This window comes from Kogia breviceps, chromosome 16 (assembly GCF_026419965.1).
Source record: "Kogia breviceps isolate mKogBre1 chromosome 16, mKogBre1 haplotype 1, whole genome shotgun sequence".
Lineage (NCBI taxonomy): Eukaryota > Metazoa > Chordata > Mammalia > Artiodactyla > Physeteridae > Kogia > Kogia breviceps.
Window position 1 is genome coordinate 26,066,267 of NC_081325.1, and position 18,592 is coordinate 26,084,858.

General features: G+C 39.5%; 1 protein-coding gene and 1 long non-coding RNA gene across 2 annotated transcripts in view; one reads left to right on the forward strand and one right to left on the reverse strand.

The window, feature by feature from the left end:
* Window positions 1-4,813: 4,813 nt before the first annotated feature.
* LOC136792795 (uncharacterized) lies at window positions 4,814-8,358 on the reverse strand. The gene is made up of 2 exons (XR_010837227.1): window positions 7,715-8,358; window positions 4,814-7,593 (listed from the first exon to the last, which is right to left on the reverse strand). It is a non-coding gene; the product is annotated as an uncharacterized lncRNA (long non-coding RNA).
* Window positions 7,808-18,592, forward strand: part of SUGT1 (SGT1 homolog, MIS12 kinetochore complex assembly cochaperone) — a 52,124-nt gene continuing 41,339 nt past the window's right edge. The window contains exons 1-7 of the mRNA XM_059041752.2: window positions 7,808-8,093; window positions 8,187-8,244; window positions 15,108-15,198; window positions 15,872-15,941; window positions 16,619-16,689; window positions 18,026-18,079; window positions 18,465-18,481. Of these exons, the coding sequence (XP_058897735.1) occupies window positions 8,056-8,093; window positions 8,187-8,244; window positions 15,108-15,198; window positions 15,872-15,941; window positions 16,619-16,689; window positions 18,026-18,079; window positions 18,465-18,481 (399 nt within the window). The 5' untranslated portion in view covers window positions 7,808-8,055. The remainder of the gene's footprint in view (window positions 8,094-8,186; window positions 8,245-15,107; window positions 15,199-15,871; window positions 15,942-16,618; window positions 16,690-18,025; window positions 18,080-18,464; window positions 18,482-18,592) is intronic.

Here is an 18,592-nt window from a genome sequence, read left to right on the forward strand (position 1 = left end):
CATTTAATTGTATCAAGCCACTCAGTGGTTTCTTACTATCCTCAGCTGGATTTGAGGCCCTGCATGGTTTCACCTCTTCTTGATCCCACCAGCCTTATCTTCAAATTTTACTCTCCAAATCATACTGTCAGAGAGGATTTGGATGCTTGCAATTGCAAGGAACCAAAAAACCCTATTCAAAATTATTAAACAGTACAAAATTAGAAGTGTAAAGTTCGGAGGTTTCCAGGTTTGTTAATTCAGGAGCCACAGTAGTGATACTGAGCAACCAGATTTCTTCCATCTTTCTGCTGCTCTCAGTATTTTGGTTTAGTTTTCAGGATGGCTTCTGCTGTGGTGGCAAGATAGCTGCAGTAGTTCTTCTATGTTTCTGTTGATCAGTAAGGAGACCTTTCCCAGAGCACCCTGAGCAGACATCTCTTCAGAGCTCATTGGCTAGACTGGTCATATATACCCCTTCCTAAACCAAGTGCTGGCCAAGGAAGCAGGATTACCATAGATGACTTAGTCATGTGTTGGGGAGATGGACAGTCAAACAAAATTGGACTCCATAGCAAGCAATAAGGGAGGAATGATATAGCCTACTGTCACCTATACACAGCCTTCTTCCCATACATATACTTCCTCAAATGCTCACAGCTACAGGAAGCATGATTTCTTTCCTAAAGAGACATCAGCCAAAGTGTCATCCAGCTACTTGATCCAGTTTCATGACTAGGGTCTTCAAGGTGATTTGCAGCCCTCTGTTTCAGATCAGCCCCTGCTTTCTTGTCCTCCACTGCCACACCAGCATGAGCTCTGGGGATAAATCTCTTTCCAAGGCTTCTCATCTTTAGAATACATTTCTTGATGGTGTGAGTTTGATGTCCTGTCTCAGGGTCACCATTTTCCCAGTCTGCAGTAGTTGTCTTCCGTGCCTTGCATCCTTTCTTTTCCATCTGGCGGGTAATACATACTAGAGTCTGTTTTGTAGCATTCCACTTCCAAATACCAAACTGTCTGTCAGTTTGGGTTCTTAGTCGTTAGCAACAGAGATGGATTCTGGTTTTCAGCATAAAAGAAATTTTATTAGAAGAATATCATGCAGTTTACAGAATAGACAAAAAGACTAGAGAATCGGGGTCTGAGTCACACAGTTAAACAAATCGCAAAACCATATTGCACAACTGGTCCACTTGTAGCCACTGTTGCCAAGAACCTAAACGCCGAGCTTTGTACCACTGTCTCTACTGCTTCAGAAATTTGAGAGAATAGAATTTGCATCTAGAGAGAATAACCAAGGTCCTTCCTTGACTCCTTGCGTTAACTAGCTACCAATTTATGCGACTGGCTGCCCAAAGGAATGACCGATGTCCTCTATCAGGGCAAATCTCGATTTTTATGGGGCACACGGTTTGGTGGTTGGATGGGTGAGGGGAACTTAGGAAAAACAGAAAAGTGGAATACCAACTTAGAGGGTTTGAAGGGGCTTATGCAAATGAACAGCCCTAAACGCTGTACTTGCCAACTCTTTGAGCTCCCTTTACTTTCCAGACCTCTGCACTTGCTGTCACTCTGCTTGGCACAGTTGCTCTCATTCTATTTGGCTAAATTCTATCTGTTCTTCAGGCCTCAGCTTAGACATTACTTCCTCTGAGAGCTTTCTCTGAGTTCTTAAAACTTCCCCACTACTGTCACAGAGGCTTTTAGTTTCTCATTTGAGTACAGATGACACTAATAATTGACTGCTGGTATGTGTGATTCCAACACTACATTATAAAGAGCCAAGATTGTAGTCATTTTAGTACCCTCAGTCCCTATTGTAATATCTCCACATAGTAGGTACAGTACTCCATATTTATTAAATATGCAACTAAGCTACATACATGTTCTCCTTACCTGATTTTATGTTCATGTTCTCATGTTGCTAACCACCATGTGTGCCAATGACTATCAATTCTTACCTACAGCTCCGAGCTTGTTTTACAAATAGCTTTATAGAGCTATAACTGACATACAATAAATGGCACATATTTAGAGTATAAACTCATAAAATCATCGCCATAACCAAGTAGTGGACCTACTCAAGTTTGGTGAACAGTAGACTAAAACTTTCCTTGTGCCCCTTTGTAACCACTCCCTTCCTGCTGATCTGCTGTCTACATAGATTATATTAGTTTGCATTTTCTAGCATTTTATATAAATTGAGTCCTATAACATATGCTATTTTTTTTTTTTATTTTGGTCTGGCTCCTTTCATGTAGCATAACTCGGCATAGTTTTCCTTTTATTGCTGAGTAGTATTCTATTACATGGATATACTACAGTTTATCCATTCACCTGTTAATGGACATTTTGGTTGTTTCTAGTCTTCAGCTATTATCATTAAAGCTGTTAGGAATATTCCTGTACAAATCTTTTTCTTTTTTTTTTTTTTTTTTTTTTTTGTGGTACGTGGGCCTCTCACTGTTGTGGCCTCTCCCGTTGCGGAGCACAGGCTCCGGACGCACAGGCTCAGCGGCCATGGCTCACGGGCCCAGCCGCTCCGCGGCATGTGGGATCTTCCCGGACCGGGGCACGAACCCGTATCCCCTGCATGGGCAGGCGGATTCTCAACTACTGCGCCACCAGGGAAGCCCCTGTACAAATCTTTATACTGGACATGAATTTTCATATCTGTTGAACGAATACCTAGGAGTGGTCTGGCTAGGTCATATGATGGTTGTACCACCAGCAGTGTATGAGGCTTTCAGTTGCTCTACATCCTCTTCGACATGGTCTTTTATACTCAATATTTTTGCCATTTTAATGAGTGTGTAGTAGTATCGCATTGTGGTTTTAATTTACATTTCCCTAATGACTAATGATTCTGAGCAATTTTCATGAGCTTACTTGACATCCATGTATCTTCTTTGATGAAGTGATTGTTCAATTTTTTTTGCCCTTTAAAACTTCCCTTGTTTTCTTATTACTGAATTTTGAGAACTCTGTATATTCTGAATACTAGCTCTTCATCAGATATATGATTCACAAATACCTTCAAAGTGCAGAAACTTCTAAATTTTCATAAAGTTTTATCAACTTTTTTTTTTTTTTTTTTTGCGGCACGCGGGCCTCTCATTGTTGCGGCCTCTCCCATTGCGGAGCACAGGCTCCGGACGCGCAGGCCCAGCGGCCACGGCTCACGGGCCCACCCGCTGTGCGGCACGTGGGATCCTCCCGGACCGGGGCACGAACCCGAGTCCGCTGCATCGGCAGGCAGACTCCCAGCCACTGTGCCACCAGGGAAGCCGTATCAACTTCTTTTACGGATCATGCTTTTGGTGTCATATCTAAGAAATCTTTATCTAACCCAAGGACACAACTATCTTTTTTCTAGAAGTTTTACAGTTTTAACATTTAGGTCCATGATCCATTTTGAGTTACCTTTTGTAGATGGTGCAAGGTATATGTTGAAGTTCACTTTTTTGCTTTTGCATATCCAATTTGTTGAAAAGACTATCCTTTTCAATTGAAAAGTCTGAAAAGACTATCTTTTTCAACTGTCCTTTCTGCCCTGAATTACCTTTGGACCTTTGCTTAAAATCAGTTGTTCATACACTTATGAATCTATGGACTCTTTTCTGTGCTATTGATTTGTCTGTCTTTGTACCAATACAGAAGATTGATGTGCTGAAATCAGGTAGTGTTAGTTCTCCAACTGTTATTTTTCAAAGTTGATTTGGCTATTCTGAGTCTTTTGCATTTCTATTTAAATTTCACAATCAGTTTGTCAACTTATAAAATGGAAAAAGTCTCTGGGATTTTGATTGGGATTGGGTTGAATCAATAGATCAGTTTGGGAAGAACCGACATCTTAAGTCTGAATCATGAGCACAGACTATCTCTCCATTTGTTTAAGTGTCTTTAATTTCTCTCACCAGTATTTTGTAATTCTCAATGTATATGTTTTGCGTATCTCTTGTCATTTAAATTTCAGCATTTAATATTTAATGCTATTGTAAATATCATTTTAAAAATTTCAGATTCTGATTGTCGTTGCTGGCTGACTTTGTTTTAATCTTTCCCCCTATTTTATTGAAGCATAAAGTGCACGGATCTTAAGTGTATAAATTGAAAAAATTTGACATGTGACTACATTACTGTAATTGTCACCCTAGTCAAGATATATAACATTTTCCACATCAGGAAGTCTTCCTCGTGGCCCTTCCCAGCCAGGAGATCACTCTCTGACGTCCCTCACAATGTTTTTTATTTTCATATACATGGAATCAACCAGGATGTACTCTGTCTGGCTTCTTTAGCTCAACATTATGTATGTGAGGTTCATCCATATTGTTGTGTGTACTGGTAGTTCATTCTTAGTCTTTGCTCTCTAGTATTTTTCTTCTGTGAAAGGACATTTAGGTTATTTCCAGTTTTTGCTACTGTGAATAATGGTGCAATCAATATTCTTGTACACAATAAGTATTCTTTTCTCTTGGGCATATGCCTAGTGGTAGAATTACTGGGCAATAGGGTACATGTATGACTAGCTTTAGTAGATAGTGTCAAAGTTTTCTAAAATAGCTATACCAATTTATACTCTCCCTAGAAATACATGAAAGTTACAGGTGCTCCATATCCTTACCAATGCTTGGCACTGGAATTCCTTTTAATTTTAGCCATTTTGGTGGGACTGTTTAGTACCAAATTATGATTTTACTGTCCCTGATATAGCTATTGATGTAGAACTTCTTTTCATATGCATACTGGCCATTTAGAGAACATTTGAAAATCAACCAAAGTAATTAACATTAACTTATTAAAGAAAAAATACACATGGACATTTCAATAAAAGCAGAAAAAGCATTTCATATTGAATGCTTTCTCCCTAATGTTTCAATCAAGATAGGAAGTCCATCATCACTACTTTTACTCAACACTACAGTAGACATCCTAGCCAGTGACAACCAGCAAAAAAAATAAAAGGTATGATGATGGCACAGGAAGATGTTAAACCATCTATCACAGATCACAAGACACTGGGATAACTGAAATTCTAAAAGAGTCTACAAAGTATTAGAAATAGTAAGGAAACTTAGCAAGATGGTTGAATATAAGGTCAATATGTAAAAACCAGCAGCGTTTCTATACACTACCAACAAATATTAAAAATTTAGAATGCCATTTAAAAAGCATAAAAACCCTCAAATACCCAAATATAAATCTAATGAAAGATATGTAAGACTTCTACACTGTGACCCACAAAACACTGCTGAGAAAAATTAAAGACCACTTAAATAAATGGAGGGGTGTATTATATTCATGGATTGGAGGAATCAACATAAAGATGTCAGAAAAAAAAGAAACGGAGGCAACCTAAATGTCCATCGACAGATGAATGCATAAAGATGCGGTATACAGATATACGATGGAATACTACTCAGCCATAAAAAGGAATGAAATAATGCCATTTGCAACAACATGGATGGGTACAGAGATTACCAAACTAAGTGAGGTTAAGTCGGACAAAGGCAAATGTCATATCACTTAATATGCGGAATCTAAAATACGATACAAATGAACTTATTTACAAAACAGAAACTGACTCACAGACATAGAAAACAAACTTATGGTTACCAAAGGGGGAAGATGCGGGGAGGGAAAAATTAGGAGTTGGGGTTAGCAGATACAAGCTACTATATATAAAACAGATAAACTACTGTATAGCATAGGGAACTATATTCAATATCTTGTAATAAACTACAATGGAAATGAAAAAGAATATCCATCTATCTATCTGTATCGGAATCAGTCTGTGTACACCAAAAAGTAGCACAGCGTTGTAAATTAACTATACTTCAATTAAAAAAAAATTAGGATCAGTTTTCCCCAAATAGATTGATCTATAGGTTCAATGCAAGCCCAGTTAAAATCCTAGCAGGATTTTTTTGTCTTGTGGGGTTCTTTTTTTTTTTTTTTTTTTTTGCAATTAACAGGTTCTTTCTAAAATTTATAAATAAATGGAAATAAGTTCTATAAAATGTAAATACAAAGGACTTTGACTAGCCAAGGCAATCTTTTAAGTTACAGGGCTTCAAGACCTATAAAGCTACATTAAGATAGTGTGGGACAAGGTTAGACAGACCAACGGCATGAGAACCTGGAAACAGATCCTCATATATGTGGTCACCTACTTTCCAACAAAGGTGCCATAATTATTTAGTGGGGGAAATGGCAAATGACAGCCTTTTCAGCAAGTAGGGCTGGGTCAATCGGCTATTCATAAGGGGGGAAAAGGAAACTTGATCCCAACCTCCTATCTTTCATAAAAATGAATAAACCTGTCTGTGAAAGGTAAAAGAGTCAAGCAACTAGAAGGAAACACAGGTGACTATCCTCATGGCTCTGGAGCAGGCAAGGCCTTACATATGATACAAAAAGCATTGATCACAAAAGGAGAGATGAGCAAACTCGGACAGTTTTACCTCAATTATTTCTGTAATTCTTACGACCCCCTACAATCACTGCCCTATTTAAGAGATTCACTTGGCCTGTAATACAGCAGTTGTCTCCCAACAACTGTTCTTTTATCTGTTCTGTTCCTTTAACCATTCTTCCATAGTACAGACAGAATAACAAACATAAAAATGTAAATTTAACTGTTACTGACTTTTTTGAGTAAAAATCCTATAACGGGTTAGCATCTTCAAGAGAATTACATCCAAACTTCTCAGCAGATTACAACTAGCCCTTTATGACCTGGCATTTGCCTGCCTCTCCACCCAGTCTGTCTACTTCTAGCTTGAATTTTGTCTCTATCAATTTCAGGGTTCACATTATCACTTTCTAACATTCGGCCTATTCTGTCTGAATTGCCTTTTCCATTTCCTTCACTGACTAATTCGAATTCATCTTTCCAGACTGAGGTTCCGGTACAACATATTTGAGGATTCCATCCGTATATCTTATATTCGGCTGCGTCCCTTGTTGCTATCACATCACTTGACTATTGCCCTTCTTTGGTTTTGGCACTTAGAGCAAAACTGGCTTAAGTTTCTGGAAGGCGTTAACACCATTGAATCCCAGGACTTAGTTTAGATTCTGGATGTGGCAGACACTCGAGTTCAGTTACTTGTTTACCTCTACTGACGAACCGCTCACTCCCATTCCTTCCTGCTCCCCCCCTCCCGCCCCCATTCCCATACCATGGAACTTGCTGTAAGTTTCTTCTATCTAAATTGCACGGGTCAAAGGGCGGTGAGGGCGGGCCTGACCAACGAGGTGGAAAGTAGAGCAGCACTGAGACAAATTCGGGCCACCTTTCTCCCTTCAGTGCCTTCGGATGGAACACGTTTTTCTTCTGTCTGGTAAGCCAAGAAGAAAGAAAGCCTGGGCCTGTGTCGTTCTGGGGAAAGGAACAATCCACCCGCACCGGAAACAAAAGGCTTCCTCCAGTCCAGCCTCTGCAAGGGCGGAGCGACTTCCGGCGAGTCCGAGTCCTTTAAGGTTCCCAGCGCCAAGATCCCGGCATCGACGCGCCATCCGGAACTCGCTCCCGGAAAAGAACACGTAGCCGAGAACGTCACGGGTCACGAAAAGCTTGGCTGCCTCCGGAAGCCATGACAAGAGCTGTAGAGAAAAGGGAGTTCGATGTGCCTTGTGTTACTATTATTAACAGACATACAAACGCCCCCAAACGCCACACGTTCCTGAGCGATAACACTACGACACAAACATCCTTTCGACCTACCACCCACGGATGATCTGCGGCTGTGTGGGTGCGCGCTGGAACTGGGTTACGCCACGGCCTGCGTAACCATGGCTGCAGGGGGCGGGGCCTGACAGGCTGCTAGCCGGCTGGGGGTGGGGGCGGGGCGGGGCGGGCCAGGAGGAGTCGGTCCTCCACGGTCCCAGCCCACCCCGCGCCCGCGCTTCACCTCCCTCCCCTCGCGGCACGCTGCGTGGCTGCTCATTGGCTACGTAGGACGGAAGCTCGGTTGGTGTTTCTCCAGAAGTTTCCCCCTTGGGCGGCGGCGGTGCTGGTAACCTCGGTAGGAGCAGCTCCAGCAGCGGTAGCAGTGACCATTAGAGATGGCGGCGGCTGCTGCGGAACCTGCAGCAGCCCAGAGGTGCGTGTTTTTCCTTCTCTTTGCTATTATTTGTATCCCCCTCCGTCTTTCTTTAGTTAGAGAGCTCTGCTGAAGTCGTTGTTTTCCTGGCAGGTTTTTCCGGAGCTTCTCAGATGCTCTGATCGACGAGGACCCTCAGGCGGCGTTGGAGGTGAGAGCGCCCGTTCACTGTGCTCTGGGGAACGCAGCCGCGTCGGGTTCCGGCCCACCCCGCCTCTTCCCGGGGTCGGGGCTGCTGCTTTTCCTGTGTCTCAGCCCCGATATTGACAGACTCCGCCTCTCCCTTCTGTGTCCCGCAGCGGCCCGGTTACGCTTCCCATCCCTAGTCCGTTCCTGCATCCTTGGAGCTGCTTAGTAAAACCTGCTCTCCTTTTTTGGGGTAGAGGTAACATTCATAGTTGGTTTGAAAGGGTTTGTTTTTTAAATGGCATTTGTGACTGAGAACAAAAAGTGAAATCTAAAGCTTGATGTTTATTCTTTCGGTTTTTCGTTTGACAATAATCCTTGCTATTTCTGTGTACCAGGTTTGTGCTGAGTGCCTGTATGAACTCACACTATTGGAACAGAAACCTTTTCCCGTGTGTGCCCTAAAATTTCCAGATGTCCAGTCACTGTTCATTATCCCCCAAAAACAATTTCTTGGGGGCTGCGCGTTGTGGAAGGCACTGTTTGCTTTGGATTAAAGTCTTATTTATGTATTTAACTGACTTGTAAGGCACTTTGTGTTGAGTGAAAAACTATAAAGCTCTGAAGGAAAGCAAAAGAGCAAGAGTTAAATAATAATATGAAGTAATAAAGAGAGCCCAAACTAAGAATACATGATGCAGTGGGTCACAAAATTTAGCCAGGGGTTTCTTGTTTTGAAGCATAAAAAAGAGGAAACTTTGTTTTGCTGTTATGATTTAACATATGTAAGGTTAGGAGTTGGAGGCAAGAGAACCTTTTTCCTAGCTATGACTTCTAAAAGAAATTTGTTCCATGGTTAGTAGAGGAGGTGACGTTTGAGAAGAGGCATGAGGGAGTGAGCTTGGAAGCTCTGGGGAAAGATGATTTCAGGCAGGAAGAGGAGTCAGTGTCAGGATGCTGAGGTAGGAATGAAGTCAGCCTGTGCAAGGAGCAGCAAGAAGGCCCATTTGGTTAGAGTGGGATGGAAGTGGAGTAAGAAATGAGGTCGGGAGGAAACCAGGGCGTGGATCCTTTGGGGCCTTTTAGGTTGGATTATGCTTTGGGGCCGGGATACGAACACCTTCAAATAAAGTGGTTGATTACTCAGTTGTGCTGTGATGTTTCCTAGTGATGTTTTGGGGATCACTATTAGAGTAATGTTACCAGAGGCACTGAGAGTTTTTCTCCACAATTCCTTATGTCAGCTAGATAGCTATTAATTTTCAGAATCTACCTTCGTTATGGTCCTCTTAGGCCCCATGCCTCCTTTGGAAATCTAGTTTATATAATAGTTGCTATTAAAGGATATTAATGTAATGAATTTTTTGTCATGTTACATCTCAGTTATTTTACTTTTAAAATTATTTATTGAAGTGGGATATCTAACACAAATCTTAAGTCTGTACTAATGAACTTGAAGTTTTACATGTATGTATATCACCCAGATCAAGATATAGAATACTTCCATTCTCAAGGCTTTCTCATGTTTCTTCCCAGCCAATAATTCCTCTTACCCACCTGTTCTGTACTCTATCACCATCAATTAGTTTTTCTTGTTCTTCATATAAAAAGTATCATACACGAGATATTCAGTTGAGTGTAGATACTCTGTCTTGCTTTAAGTATTATGGGAGATACATCCATAAGTTTTCTTCTTTTCACTGCTGTGTAGTATTCCACGGTATTAATATAGCACAATTTATTCTGACAGTGAGCATTTGGGAAATTTCCAGTTGTTAGCTAGTATGAATAAAACCACTGTGAATTTTCTTGTACATGTATTTTGGTGAATTTTTGGTGAATATTTGCAGTCCTTTCTTTTGGGAGTACATTTGTTTTTTTCTTTCTACGAGTGAAATTGGATAGTGTAGGTGTGTGATTAGCTTTAGTACATTTGTCTGTAAAGTGTGGCTCTTGGACCAGTAGCATCAGCATCATTTAGGAACTCATAAAATGCAAATTCTTGAACCCCACCCCAGATTTTCTTTTTTATTTTTTTTGGCTGCTCTGCAGGCATGTGGGATCTTAGTTCCCCCCAACCAGGGATCAAACCCGTTCCCCCTGCACTGGAAGCACGGACTGCCAGGGAATTCTCCACCCCAGATTTTCTGAAAGTACTTATGACTCCTGTAGGCCAGTACTCCTTACCCTTCCATTTTACAGAAGAAAACAGACCCAAAGAAGTCCAAGTGATCTGTCAAAGAGATGTATGCGGCCAGTTAGAGGCAGAACAGGGGCCTCAGGACACGTGTTTCCTTATTCTTAGTCTAGTGCTGTAGAATAGCGGTTTTCAAAAGCATGACCCCCAGACCTTCTGCAGGATCATCACCTGGGAATTTGTTAGAAATGCAAATTCTCAGGACCTACCACAGACCTGAATCAAAAACTGGGAGTGGGGAGAATGATCATGATGAGAACCAGCTTGTGTTAAGAGGAAATGTTCTTTTTAAAACTTGAGATGACCTTCTCACAGAGATAAACAGGCAAATGTTAATTACTAAGTAATTGGTAATAATGAGTAGGGCCGGAACCTTGATGAGAAGTGAGAGTCTTTTTCCCTCTAGATTTTCCCAAGGGTTGGTTTAACAGTAGCTATTTTATTTTATTTACTTATTTATTTTTCGGTACGCGGGCCTCTCACTGTTGTGGCCTCTCCCGTTGTGGAGCACAGGCTTCGGACGCACAGGCTCAGCAGCCATGGCTCACGGGCCCAGCCGCTCTGCGGCATGTGGGATCCTCCCGGATTGGGGCACGAACCCGCGTACCCTGCATCGGCAGGAGGGCTCTCAACCACTGCGCCACCAGGGAAGCCCAACAGTAGCTATTTTAAAATTAAGATCGCTTGATACTACATCAGTTAAAATGTCACATTTTTATATAAGACCATCCAATTAAGAATAAAGAGAAAGTGTATCAAGCTGATTACATTTTTTATTCATTAAACAAACAACGTTAGTGGCAAATGCTGTACTGGGAGCTAAAGATGAAACTACTGTAGTGAGGGAGTTTGTAGTCTAGTGGAGAGAGACAGGCAAGTCAACAGATGATTAAAATATAAGTATTCCAGTGGAGTGGTGTATCAGGTACAGTAAAGAGCATAGCAGAGTAGAGCCTAACTGGGGAAGTAAAAAAAACTTTGCAGAGGAAGTCTCAATTCAGTAGAGAGAAAACATGTGGATTATGAGAATCTTTCGAGGTCCAGTGTGAGTAGTGCTTAAGGGCATGGGCTCTGGAATCAGACTGCTTGGGTCTGTATCCTGGTTTCAAGAAAGTTCCTGCTATCACTCTTCTGGATCAGATTTCCTGTCTGTAAAATGGGATTAACTAGGACCACTTGAAAGGGTGATTATGAGGATAAGTAATGTAAGGTACAACAAGGGTGAGGCCCTTGAGGTAGACATCTTATAGATTCTTTGCTCTCTAGGTTCTAGCCCCGCTGGCTTGCTTTCTGCTACTCAAATGAGTCGAGCTCACTCCTGGTGCAGGGCCTTTGGGCTTGGCAGTTCTTTTGCCTAGAATGTACTCTCTATTGACTATCTCTTGTTTTGCTTGGAAATGCTCATCACTCTAGATTTCATCTGAAATGTCACCTTCTCAGGGAAGCTGTTTTCTCTGATTACCTTATCTGAATTGGGCCCCAATGTAAGCTTCAAGAGGGCAGGGATTTTGTGTATCTGTTTACCACTGTGTTCTCAGCATAGTGCCTGGGATGTAGCAGGCATTCAGGTGTGTTAAATGACTCCTACCACAATTCTTGGAACAACTGTGAGGTGCATTTACAGGGACGCTGAGGCTAAAGAGATTAACTTGCTCAAGGTTACGGAGTTTAGAAGTGACAAGTCTCAGGTTCAAGACATCAAGGTCATCCTCTGGAGGAGTGGGTAGGATTGGGGTGTATGATATAATTGTTTGGGAGCTGACTTTGAAGTAGTTGACCACAGATACCTTTGTTGAGGGCATAGCTGGTTAGCATAAAGTATACCAGTTCTACATGGTTATGTGATTTTTCTCCAGGAGTGCTTGCTAGTTTAGGAAGGGAGAAGGCTTGATACTTTTGTTTATCCATGTTTGGGGTTTAGCTGTGACTAGAAGAAAACGGCAAGTGGAGTCAGGCTGAGATATCCAGAGCTAAAGACCTTTAAACGTTACGTCAGTCTGAGCAGTCTGCTTTTGCTTTTAATCTTAACAACAAGTAATCTTTTTGGATAGCATTTTAAGAGAGCCTAAAGCTCTATAAAGATTTGGAAGTTAATTTTCTAAGATCCAAGTCTTAAACAATTTTAATGCCTTAAAAAGGAATTTTCCCCCTATCGTTCTGTGTTATCAGGGTACTTCCTTTACCATTATCTTGTTAAAGATTTCAGCATAATTATATTTTACACTTCATAGGTTTCTTTACTTTTGCGAACTATAACACAACCCATTTTCTGTGAGAAGTACTATATCTTTGGATATGTTTCGTATAAGTCTGATTAAATAGCCCTTTGCTGCTGTGATTCAAATGTTGGCACTGAAGTCCTTGTCTTTTGAGATACCTCTCTTTAGTCCCTTTGTATTCTAGCAGTCAGCAGCTGTTGTCACAGAAACAGTAAAACACTGAAAACATGCCACAAGTCAGATGTAGTTAAGACAACCACAAATAATTATTTTAACGTCACTTTTTCTGGTTTTATTATATTGTATATTCCTTATTCAAAATAAATTTATTGTTGTGTTTTATTCATGACTTGGTGTGTTATAATGTTCAGTTTGTGTTGAGTGGTTTTTTGGTAACTTTTTTATTGATAGCCTAATAAGTCAGTTGCTTAGTTTATTTAACTGAATGACCATAACTGTTTCTCCTTAACCAACAATTGGTTTGTGTTTTTAAAGGTCATTTGCAAGCTGGTTCAAAATTCAGAAATTTATACCTGACTCCTAAAGAAAAGGAATATTTTATTCATCTTTGAACCTCCAGTGTCTGACCTATGTTTGTTCCATAATATGTGTTTAAAAATACTTTTTGAAAAACAAACAGAAAAACCTGACTACTGAAAAAAATACTTTTTGAATTGAGGATCCAGATATTATTATAATCTGTAACAGCCTTTTTGACCTATAATATACATTTTCTTGGTGAGGAGAGGTTGGAAATGTGGTTTTATGATATATTTGAGTAGATATATAAGAAGCCATCAGCTATTTTCAAAATTGTTTGAAAGCTAAGTGGAAGATGGTGTTTTTAGCTTAAGAATTTCAAAGTATTAGAAAATCTTGTATTAATACAAATGTTAGATGGTGTGTGAAAGAAACTTGGAGTAAAAGTTTACCATGAGGCAATGTTTAGTGGTTAAAATTTGATTTAGAGTTAGACAGACCTGGATTTGAATCCTGTCTCTGGCACAGTCACTGACTAGGAAGTGAGGGAATAGATTTTCTGCACACATCTGGGGGAAGAGCATTCTTGTGAGAGGGAGCAGGTGCAGGGCCCGGAGATGTTTGAAAAACAGCAAGGAGGCCATTGTGGTTAGATTCAGTGGAGCAAGAAGAGTTTTTAAGAGGTGAGATGAGAGGGAGAGCAGAAGGTTATATCAAGGAGATCAATGCAGATCATTGGAAGGACTTGGGCTTTTGCTGTGAGTCAGCTGGAAAGATGTTGGAAAGTGTTGAGCAGAGACATAGTAGCAAGATCTGATTTTCATTACTGCTTGGATCAGGGTGATAGGGGTTAAGATGGTAAAACGTGGTTTAGATCTTAGTTGTGTTGGGTTTTAGGTTTATAATTACCAAGTATAGTATACGTTGCTTTGTGAGAATCACACTGCGGGGTTCAAGCAAAGCCGCATGTGTGGCTATTGAAGTAATTTGCCTGTTAAGAAAACTACCAGGTCCCTAAGGTGTGTGAGCAATGGGTAGAGAATCAAAGCCTTCCTGTTTGCCTGCATTTGTCCTTGGCTTCACTAATTGTGCTCTCTCTTCTTGCATCAGTATTGTTCCAGCTACCACTTATGAACTGTGACTGCCCAGATTAGCAAAAGTTTTAATCGCTCTGTTAATTCTTGATCAATTGATAGTAGCTATCTATGAGATCTTGCATCTGGGCTTTTGACAGAATGCTGTAATTTCTTAGGCCATTGATAAGAAAATAGGAGAGGGCCAGGTAAACTTGATTATGTATTTATTGGTTCCATTAACCTTCCTGAGCTCTAGGTTTAACTTCCTTTTTTAAATTTTATTTTTGTTTTTATTGGACAGCTTCACGTTTTCTAGGCATCTCAAATTCTACATGATCTTTGAATCTTCTCTAAATTAGAAGGAGAAAAATCAGTGGTGGTCAATGTATATGAACTAAACTCTCCAGAATAAATGAGATGATAATAATTACCATTTATTGAGTTCTGCTGTAGGCCAGGAACTGCTAAGTGCTTTAAGTAGATATTACATTCAGTTGTGGTCCTTTGAGGGGAGAAGGGAGGAGAAAGGGGGATATTGATCCTCTTGGAAAGAAAAGCTCCAAGCTTGTTTCCCTGTTATCTGTCCTCCAAATACTTTATGATAATAGGTTATTTGATTAAAAATCATGTTTAGGGCTTCCCTGGTGGCGCAGTGGTTGAGAATCCGCCTGCCGATGCAGGAGACACGGGTTCGTGCCCTGGTCCAGGAAGATCCCACATGCCGCGGAGCAACTAAGCCCGTGAGCCATGGCCGCTGAGCCTGTGCGTCCGGAGCCTGTGCTCCGCAACGGGAAAGGCCACAACAGTGAGAGGCCCGCATACCGCAAAAAAATAAAAAATAAAAAAATCATGTTTAATTATAATTCGATGGCTTTTAAAAAACATTTACTGACACTCAACGTGTTTGTATTTGTAGGAGCTGACTGAGGCTCTGGAGCAGAAACCAGATGATGCACAGTATTACTGTCAAAGAGCTTATTGTCACATTCTTCTTGGGAATTACCATGGTAACTTTTCTTACAAAGTATATTGTCTCTATAAGTTACTTACCAATTTTGCCCAAGATACAATGACTCAAATAAAATAAAGGTTATCTTCCAGGATTTTTAACTTGGTCTTTCATACAAGGTAAAGTAGCCAAAATGTGACAGACATTATGTTGAGCATCACCCATTTAAATTTTATGGTTGTCCATTCTTTCTTCAGTGGGTGTAGAATTTGTACAGATTTCATTCGTGGTTACAGGATATGCTAACAAAGAATAACATCAAATTTACTATTCTACAAAGTATTTAAAAGAATTCCCTTGTTTTATTTTTTATAAAAAGAATGTATTTCTATATTCTGTAATTTTGATTATCTGGATAGATAATCTGAGTAGGGAGAAATTAAATAACTTGAGTCAGATTACATAAATGATGTTAATGAGAAAATTAGATGAACTGTGTGATACAGAGCTTTATTCATTGCCTGAAGCGCTTTAAGAAGGAGGCTAAATATTAGGTCATTAGGAAGGTATGAGGGTAATTTTATTTTGGATTAACTTTTCCTAATTTAAAATCATTTGTCCATTTCACCAGCTTGAAAACTTAAAAATCAGAGGCTAATTCAAATTTTGTGTGTAGTATTTGTTAGGATCCATAAGTAACTGACTAAAAAACCCATTTTTTTTATATGCAGATGCTGTTGCTGATGCAAAGAAATCTCTTGAACTTAATCCAAATAGTTCCATTGCTCTGCTGAGAAAGGGGTATGCAGTAACTACTCTTCTTGCTGGGTCTGGACTATAGTTTCTTTAATGAATTAATTGTAAGCTTTATATAAATAGTAAATTCTGTATTTATACATTTTATAGCTGAGATAGGATTCAATTTTAGGTATATTTTATACTTTTATTGTAGTATAGTTAGTGTATATATATATAGTTTAAAATAGTGATGGTTGAAGTAACTGCAAAGTCTAGATGAAACTCTTAGATTTCACATCCCTTTTTTGCTTCATCATTTGGAATTTACTGTATTTAACTGACTAGAGAACATCTATTCCTCACCCAAGCTGGACAGGCTACATTTAATGAAGACTCTGTTATCTGTGTACTTTATATCCCAGTTTGTTTCTGTTGATAGTGTGACTTTATTCTTTAAGAATCAGAAACGTTTTTAATTCCTTAATATAACTATATTTTGGAATAAGCAAGTATATACAATTAAAATCAAGAAATTTCTTCTGAAATGAGTTCTAAAATTAGATTTTAATGGGAATTATACTAGATATTATAGTAGAGTTAGGAAAGCTCTTGGCTGGCTTATTAACATATACTTAAATTTTTTCTTTTAATAGTAGGGAAAATAGTTTTTTTTTTTATTTATAAAGAAGGCTGTTTTTCATGATCTCTTGTGTGTATTTGTTTTTAATATGCTCATGCAGGATATGTGAATACCATGAAAAAAACTATGCTGCTGCTCTAGAAGCTTTTACAGAAGGACAGAAATTAGATAGTAAGTATTAGAATTATAGGTTAGTACACTAATCCATTATATCTATGTATCTTAAATACCATAGCTGAATTTTGTTAGTGTAATCTTAATTATAGAAATCCAGCGTTTTTTCTCTTCTTAATGACATTTCGTGTTGATTGCAGAATTTGAATTTACTTAAAAATTGATTAGGGCTTCCCTGGTGGCGCAGTGGTTGAGAATCCGCCTGCCGATGCAGGAGACACGGGTTCGTGCCCTGGTCCGGGAAGATCCCACATGCCGCGGAGCAACTAAGCCCGTGAGCCATGGCCGCTGAGCCTGTGCGTCCGGAGCCTGTGCTCCGCAACGGGAGACGCCACAACAGTGAGAGGCCCGCGTACCGCAAAAAAAAAAAAAAAAAAAAAAAAAAAAAAAAAAAATTGATTAAATTGGCCTTTATTTAGCACTTAAATCACAGATAAACTATCATCAGAAGCAGGAAACTATATAAATACTTAGTGTGCTCCCAGTACTTAGTCTGGCTTTATTTTTTTTCTAATGGATAAGTGAAAGTTTAATTTGCTCTCACATTCAGAAGTCTATTAAGTTATTATCCAGATTGCTGAGATAAGGAAATCTTACAATGAAAATTTTTATTGAGACATGAAGTGTGAAGTTTGGGGTAAAGTATGATAGGGTATTGAAGAAACATGGAGGTTTGAGAGTATCGTGAGTTTCTAATATCACCTTTCTGAGAGAAATAGATGAAAATTATCACAGTAGTATAGATATCTGTGCGTAATATATAGAAATTGTAAGAGCCAAGTATCAAAATGTCTGCAGAGTACAAAAAGGTTGTAAGTAATCTCATAGATAGTTACAGACTACATAATCCTAATTGTGTACTATCACTTTCTCTTCATCTTATGATAGTGTTATCACAATTCTCTAAAGCAGTAGCTCCTAACTGGGAATGGTTTTGCTCCATGGGGGACATGGAGCAGGCTTCAGTGGTTGTGGCATGGGGGCTCTAGAGCGCAGGCTCAGTAGTCGTGGCGCATGGGCTTAGTTGCTCCGTGGCATGTGGGATCTTCCCAGACCAGGGATCGAACCCGTGTCCCCTGCATTGGCAGGCAGATAAAATTGATTTCTTAAAAATCAGAATTCTTCAGGATGAACAAGTAAATATTAAACCTAACCAATAGGTTTAATATTAGGATAGCTAAAAACTGTTAGGACAGATATTTTTGTCTAATTCACTGTTGCATCCACAGTGCCTAGAATAGTGTTTGGAACATAGGTATTCAGTAATTATTTGTTGAATGAATATGTTAGGTTGTGCAGATGAGTGATGTTACAGTCAGTTTGTTCTTTCTAGGTGCAGATGCTGATTTCATTGTCTGGATTAAAAGGTGTCAAGAAGCTCAGAATGGTAAGTATGCACGTTTCCCGTGGTCTTTCCGTTTAAAAAAAAGGAAATGTTTGACATGTTTTTGTTTTGAACTTTATAACTTATAATTTAAGTAGTGGATGTTCTCTTAGGTTGGGATTTCCCAAGGTATTTTGATTTTTTACCTCATTCGTTATGTTGAAAGGGAAATTTGGATGGATTTGTTTTGCAGTGTTATTACTGGTAAGAAATTATTGAGGAGTCTCAAGTGACTCCAGGATGCAAAGTTAAACCACTTTCCCTTATTAGGTATGCATGGAGAATTGGTTTGCTTAGTCAGTATGTTTGTGCCATAGAAATCCTGTATGTAATTTTGCCTATACATGTACTGTTACCTGAAAATGTTTCCTTTTTATGTTTTTAATAGGATCACAGCCTGAGGTGGTAAGTCCAAAGCTTTTATCATACATATTTTGTGTTTTTACTTAATATATTATGACTAAGTATATTTGAGGCAGGACTCAGAATGAGCTTTCTGTCAGTTACATATCTCTA